The sequence below is a fragment of the Meriones unguiculatus genome, chromosome 8 (assembly GCF_030254825.1).
Source record: "Meriones unguiculatus strain TT.TT164.6M chromosome 8, Bangor_MerUng_6.1, whole genome shotgun sequence".
Taxonomy (NCBI): Eukaryota; Metazoa; Chordata; class Mammalia; order Rodentia; family Muridae; genus Meriones; species Meriones unguiculatus.
In genome coordinates this window covers 1494509-1500917 of record NC_083356.1, presented here as the reverse complement: position 1 = coordinate 1500917, position 6409 = coordinate 1494509, and the positions used below count along the sequence as shown (strand labels likewise).

Here is a 6409-nt window from a genome sequence, read left to right as displayed (position 1 = left end):
GAGTGGGGAAACTAAGAGACCTGGGCTCAGGGTAGTGTTTCTCTCCCTCTTTCTCAGCTCCGATCCTTCCCCACAGGACGGACTTCTGGAACTCCAGACTCACGCTGAAGACGCCCCACAAAATCTTGCCCTGGTGGACACCTTTTCTATCTGCGAATGGCATTAAAATCGCCATTCCCTGCCCTGAACGCAGTCTCCAGGGCTAACACGACCCTCTAGCCCTTGTGCCCCTTTCCTGGGTCGGTGAGGGTGGCAGGCAGGCCGAGGTTGTGCAGAGGCCAAGAAGAGCTGCGACCAGGTAGGTCACAGGCGTCCTGGCGCCCGCGCCCCCGTGGTGGGGGGCGGAGCCTGCTGGGAGGTCCCCTCCTCCCTCGCAGGGATATAACAGACTGAGAGCCGCCACCTTCGCTAACGACCTCCAGCTGTGGTCCCTCGCTCCGCTCACCTCTCCGGACACGATGAGCTTCACCACCCGCTCCACCACCTTCTCCACCAACTACCGGTCGCTGGGCTCCGTGCGGACGCCGAGCCAGCGGGTCCGGCCTGCCAGCAGCGCAGCCAGCGTCTATGCAGGCGCTGGGGGCTCCGGCTCCCGGATCTCCGTGTCCCGCTCCACCAGCGTCTGGGGGGGCTCCGCGGGCTCCGTGGGCTCCGTGGGCTCCGCGGGCCCGGTGGGAATGGGTAGCATCCAGACGGAGAAGGAGACCATGCAGGACCTGAACGACCGCCTGGCCAGCTACCTGGACAAGGTGAAGAGCCTGGAGACTGAGAACAGGAGGCTGGAGAGCAAAATCCGGGAACATCTGGAGAAGAAGGGGCCCCAGGGCGTCAGAGACTGGGGCCACTATTTCAAGACCATCGAAGACCTGAAGGCTCAGGTAAGGGGCGGGAACGGGGGAGCCCTAGCTCCCAGCAATTCTGACCTTCCAGGGCGCCCCTCCCCCGAATCCTGACCGCCGTCTCTCTCCACACGCATCCCATTTCCCCATTCTGTGGGACGCAGTTAGGAAAGCTTTGGGTTCCCACCCACAACCTGTTGGCATTCCCAGGGTGGTGGCTACTCCTGGGAGCCGGCTTTCCCCAAGGGCCGTAGCGGGAAGGGGACAGGACTGAAAACCTCACACACAGAAAAAGGGTCATAAGGTGGACACAGACACCTCGTTTTCCGCAGGGACAGTTAGAGGGTTAAGCGGATGTGCTAAGGCTGAGTCATCCAGGAGTAAACAGGAGCCTACCTGTAGGAGGGGCCAACCAGGGGGTGGGGGGCCAGACGGGGAGTTAGCAGGTGCACGGGAAAGCCGGCCCAGGGGCAAGGTGCCAGGACCTCAGAGTCCAGGCCGGGAGAGGAGGCACAGGGGGAAGGGAAGATGGGGGCCCTGGCTCTCCTTTCCCCCTCCCCTGGGGGTCAGAGGGTGGAGCCAAGAGGAGAGGCAGGAGGGGCAGCTGCCTAAAGTGGATAAGTGAATAGACTTAAAAAGGCCCGTTCTCACACCCACGCGGTCCTCTGAGCCGGCACTCTCAAAGCAGCTCTCCGCTTTAATCTGCCCAGATCTTTGACACTTCCGTGGACAACGCCCGCATCGTCCTGCAGATCGACAATGCCCGGCTTGCTGCTGATGACTTTAGAGTAAAGTAAGTGTGGGGTTACAGCTAGAGCTAAGAACCGGCTCCCCCTGGGGCGGGGCTACGCCAGGGTTTCCTTCCTGAGGTCCCGTCCAGTCAGGTCAGAGTGCCCTGACCATTCATTTGTACAGCAAACTTGTATAAGCAAACTGCTTCCTATCAGCCAAGGAGAGTTGCCAAGGGAGTGACTCCTGACTGGTGGCTTATGATGGGCACAAGGCTAGCCTCGGGGGTGGCACCCGGCGAGGAGGTCCTGGGTCAGACAGGGCCCACTGACCGCCTGTGCCCATCAGGTATGAGACAGAGCTGGCCATGCGCCAGTCGGTGGAGAATGACATCCACGGACTCCGGAAAGTGGTGGACGACACCAACATCACCAGGCTGCAGCTGGAGACAGAGATCGAGGCTCTCAAGGAGGAACTGCTTTTCATGAAGAAGAACCACGAGGAGGTGAGCAGGGCCCCTGACGAGGCCCGGGAGGCTGCTCCCAAGCCGACTCGCATGGAGCTAGCAGCCTCTGCTGTCAGTCTGTTTAGATTAGGAGCAAATCCATTGGATCATCTACGAAGTTAGACTATTGTGAGGTCAAGGTAATGTGGGCTAAGGCCTGGCTTGCAGCCCTACCTCCTGGAAAGCTGAGGCAGGAGGATTGAGCTCAATGCCAGCCTGTCTTACTCACAGAAAGAGTGTGTGAGTAAGACAAGGGAATTGGGGAAAGGCAGGGACTGCCAGCCTTAGGAGCGGGGGCTGGGGTGGAGCTGGTGGGGCTGCAGGTAAGATCTGTGGAAGGAAGAGGGTGAAAGCACTGAGAGTGGCAGGCTCAGGCAGTGAGGGAGTGCCTCTTCTGCCCACCGGCAGCACAAGCTCAGAGCCAGGCTTGCAGAGCACAAGGCCAGGGTGTCCTCCGTCCTCTTCCGCCTTCTAGGAAAGGCCACCGTGATCAAAGGCCAGGTCGGAAAGCCGACCTTCAGCGCCGCCCTCCCCCTGTCTCTGCCTTCAGGAAGTCAGAGGTCTGGAAGCCCAGATTGCCAGTTCTGGGCTGACTGTGGAAGTGGATGCTCCGAAATCTCAGGACCTCAACAAGATCATGGCGGACATCCGCGCCCAGTATGAGGAGCTGGCCCAGAAGAACCGGGAGGAACTGGACAAGTACTGGTCCCAGCAGGTGTGCAAGAGGAAAGGCTGGCTGCCAGGTGTCGGGGGGAGGCTGCCAGGGACGGACAACAGGTCCTGACTGACCCTCCCCACCTTGCAGATCGAGTCGAGCACCACAATCGTCACCACCAAGTCTGCCGAAAGCAAAAACGCTGAGAACACGCTCACGGAGCTCAGGCGCACCCTGCAGACCTTGGAGATGGACCTGGAGTCCATGAATAACCAGGTAAGGGTCCTCCAGCCGCCTGCTGCGGTTTCTCTGCACCCAGCCCTAACCCTCCTCCCCACACCCCGATCCACGGGTTCCCTAAGACGAGTCGGCTCTCCTTGCATTTCCCGCCACTCCCACCGAGACCTACCACATGACAGACCCTTCAGAGAACGAATGGCAGGCTAGGACTGTGACTCCCCCGCCCGCCTCTGTGCCCTGCAGAAGGTCGGCTTGGAGAACCACCTTGCGGACGTGGAGGCCAGGTACAGCGCCCAGATGGAGCAGCTCAATGGGCTCCTTCTGCACCTGGAGTCGGAGCTGGCACAGACTCGGGCAGAGGGGCAGCGCCAGACCCAGGAATACGAAGCCCTGCTGAACGTCAAGGTCAAGCTTGAGGCCGAGATTGCCACCTACCGGCGCCTGCTCGAGGACGGCGAAGACTTCAGGTGAGCATCGCTGTCCTAACCACACACACCAGTGAGGGTCATTTCCACCTCTGGGGGTCTGAGAAGCGCCATGGTCTGTTGGTAGCCACTGGGCAGCAGCTCCATGAGCGTGAATTACAGGATCCCTCACACAAGGAAGGAATGACTAAGTGGGCGGGTGGGTGAAGTCGCACACCTGTAGTCCCAGCCCCCGGGGAGGCAGAGGCAGGCAGATCTCTGAGCCTGAGGCCGGCCTGGACTACAAATCGAGTGATTAGGTATAATTAAAGAGCGATTAAGTATGGCCCCTTCGCTGTCTTCGGGGTAGAAGTTCAGCGCTGAGTTTCCCTTTTCTAGAAGAAACAGCTGAAGAGAGTTTGGAGGCAAAGAAAGGAGTCAGAGCTGAGCGTGGTGGTGCACTCCTGTGATCCCAGCACTCTGGGAGGCAGGGGCAGGCAGATCTCTGTGAGTTTGAGGCCAGCCTGGTCTACACAGTGAGTCCAGCACAGCCAGAGCTACACAGAGAAACCTGACTCAAAACAAAACAAAATGGGGGGCTGTCTTCTTCCACATCTGTCTCCCTTCTGCTCTCTGGGGCTGTTCGTCACTAAGGCCTGCTTGTCTGTTACAGCCTCAGCGATGCCCTGGACAGCAGCAACTCCATGCAAACTGTCCAGAGGACAACCACCCGCAAGGTCGTGGATGGCAAAGTGGTGTCCGAGACCAATGACACCCGAGTTCTGAGGCACTGAGGCTGGGGGGTTACCCTTCGGGGCTAAGGATCAATAAAAGTTGAGCGTCACTGGACATCGCTCTGTGTCTTCCTGCTCACTTGTACACTAGGCAGACGCGTCCTCCTGACCCCGGGGGTTTTCCATGCTTGGGTGGTGGCTCAGGAAGAGCCTACATCCTTCCACACCTAAGGGAAGATGAAGTAGGAGGCATGACAGTCCCAGGTAGAGGTGAGAGTGTGACAAGACCGAGGGCTCTCCCTCTCCAGAGACCAGGAGACACAGGTGTGCTGGTGTGCACGTGCAATTCAGGTGGAGACGGAAGGATCCTGAGCTGAAGGCCAAGCTGGGCTCCATAGCGAAGTCTCGGGCAGCGTGCATCACATGCCAGGACCCTTCTAAAACAGAAACAGAGGCTGGGTGTGCTTGTGCACTTCTAAAATCCCAGGGCTTACCAGCGGGAAGAGGATCAGGGATTCAGGGCTGCCATCTGCTACACAGCAAACTCAAGGCAACCAGAACTCTAAGAGACCTTGTCTCACAGGGTCTCAGGGAGGAACTTGGTGAAGCCAGGCACGGTGGCACAGGAAGCAGAAGCAGGAGAATCATGAGTTCAAAGCCAGCCTAGGCTGTACCCACCCTCTCCAAAATTAGAAAAGAAAGCCTTATAAGACCCCAGCAGAGTCCGGAGAAAACTGGCACTCCCCTATTCTGCCACTCTTTCAGGGCTTCCCCAAAAACAGATTCTCCACCCCCACCCACGCTCAGTGGGCCCCTGGTCCCTGCTCTGACACTCCATGACGCAGAAGTCCACATTGCGGGGCCAGGTCAGGCAAGCGGGCATCTGTGGGGTCCTACAGCACCGTTCTGGCCCTGCGTGACTAGGCAGCCAAAACCACACATGTCCAAAATAATAATCTGAGCCGGGAGGCGGTGGCACACGCCTTTAATCCCAGCACTTAAGAGGCAGAGGCAGGCGGATCTCTGTGAGTTCAAGGCCAGCCTGGTCTACAGAGTGAGTGCAGGATAGCCAGGGCTACACAGAGAGATCCTGTCTCTAATAGATAAATAATAATAATAATAAAATAAAAATCTGTTTCAATTTGGAGGATAATGTATCTTTCTCAGTTTAAAAAATTATAGAAGTTAACACAGAGTCCAAAAGGAAAGCCGGAAATAAAATTGAAAGCATAACATCTCTGCTCCCCAAAAGTAGTTCACCGCAGTCCCACATTTCAATAAAAAGAAGATATCTCTATGTGCCTAAAGCTGACGGATTCTCCCGCATCCAGTCTGCTTACAGAGCAGGGCCTTGCCTACGCTACAGCGTGGAGTGCTAAGTTACTTCAGACATGTGAGTGACTGCAGATGTCTGGGCCTCCACGAGTCTTGTTTTAGCAAAAGGGGCAGTTAATGTCCGTGAGCAAGCGTAAGCAGGCTGAGTCATCCTCCCTTGCTGTAGAGTAGACTGTTTGCTCTGAGAGTCGGGTCTAGAGGCCCTTTTTGTGTGTGGAGTAAGTTGTTAAAATCGGCACCAGATAAACACCCTGTGAAGGGCTTCCCGTGGACCAGGCCCTGAGCGAAGCTTCAGCACGTGGAGAATGAAATGCCTGGCAGTTTCCCTCCCGAAAGCTTGAGACCGAAGACACGGATGTTGTTCTTCAACAAGTGCCGAGCCCCGTTACACACCAGCCGTTACACAGCAGCCGCTCGGCTCGGTGCCATGGAGAAACAGCCAGAAGACAGCCCTTACCGCTGCGGAAGTCGCATTACGGTGATGGGAAAGGACGAATGCCATAACGATGCTAAGAAGCCGATCACAGCGTGTCAGAGCGGGTTGCGTTACAGGCCAGGGTGAGGCAGGCAGGGAGCCCTGGAGGTGGGGTGTCAGGAGAGAGGGGGCCCACAGCCACACCTGAGAAGAGCAGTGTTTAGGGTGTCCTGAGTGGGAAAGCTAAGGGTCACGCCACGTGAGGCCTTTGCTGCTTGACACCCAGGGACGGCGATAGCTCAGAAAGCCCCTGGCACCAGCACCCAGCACAGGCATGGCCGAGACAGGCCTCCCTTCCTGAGCAAGGTCCAAGTTACAACAGAGGCTAACTGGAAGTTTCTGTAGGAAGGCCCTGAATCCGACTGTCGGGGAAAACAATGTTCTACTCTGCAGCAAGGGAGGCTGACTCACGCTGTCCGCACTGCCTCCCCGAGCAAACACTGCCCTCGACCCTGTGGCCCATCGACCCTGTGGCCCATCGACCCTGTGGCCC

General features: G+C 57.7%; 1 protein-coding gene across 1 annotated transcript; it reads left to right on the top strand.

Moving 5' to 3' along the window:
• Positions 1 to 331: 331 nt before the first annotated feature.
• Positions 332 to 4221, top strand: Krt18 (keratin 18). The gene is made up of 7 exons (XM_021643554.2): positions 332 to 878; positions 1550 to 1632; positions 1917 to 2073; positions 2624 to 2788; positions 2879 to 3004; positions 3212 to 3435; positions 4046 to 4221. The coding sequence occupies exons 1-7, from the start codon at positions 459 to 461 to the stop codon at positions 4164 to 4166; spliced, it is 1296 nt and encodes a 431-aa protein (XP_021499229.1). The 5' UTR covers positions 332 to 458; the 3' UTR covers positions 4167 to 4221.
• Positions 4222 to 6409: the final 2188 nt, after the last annotated feature.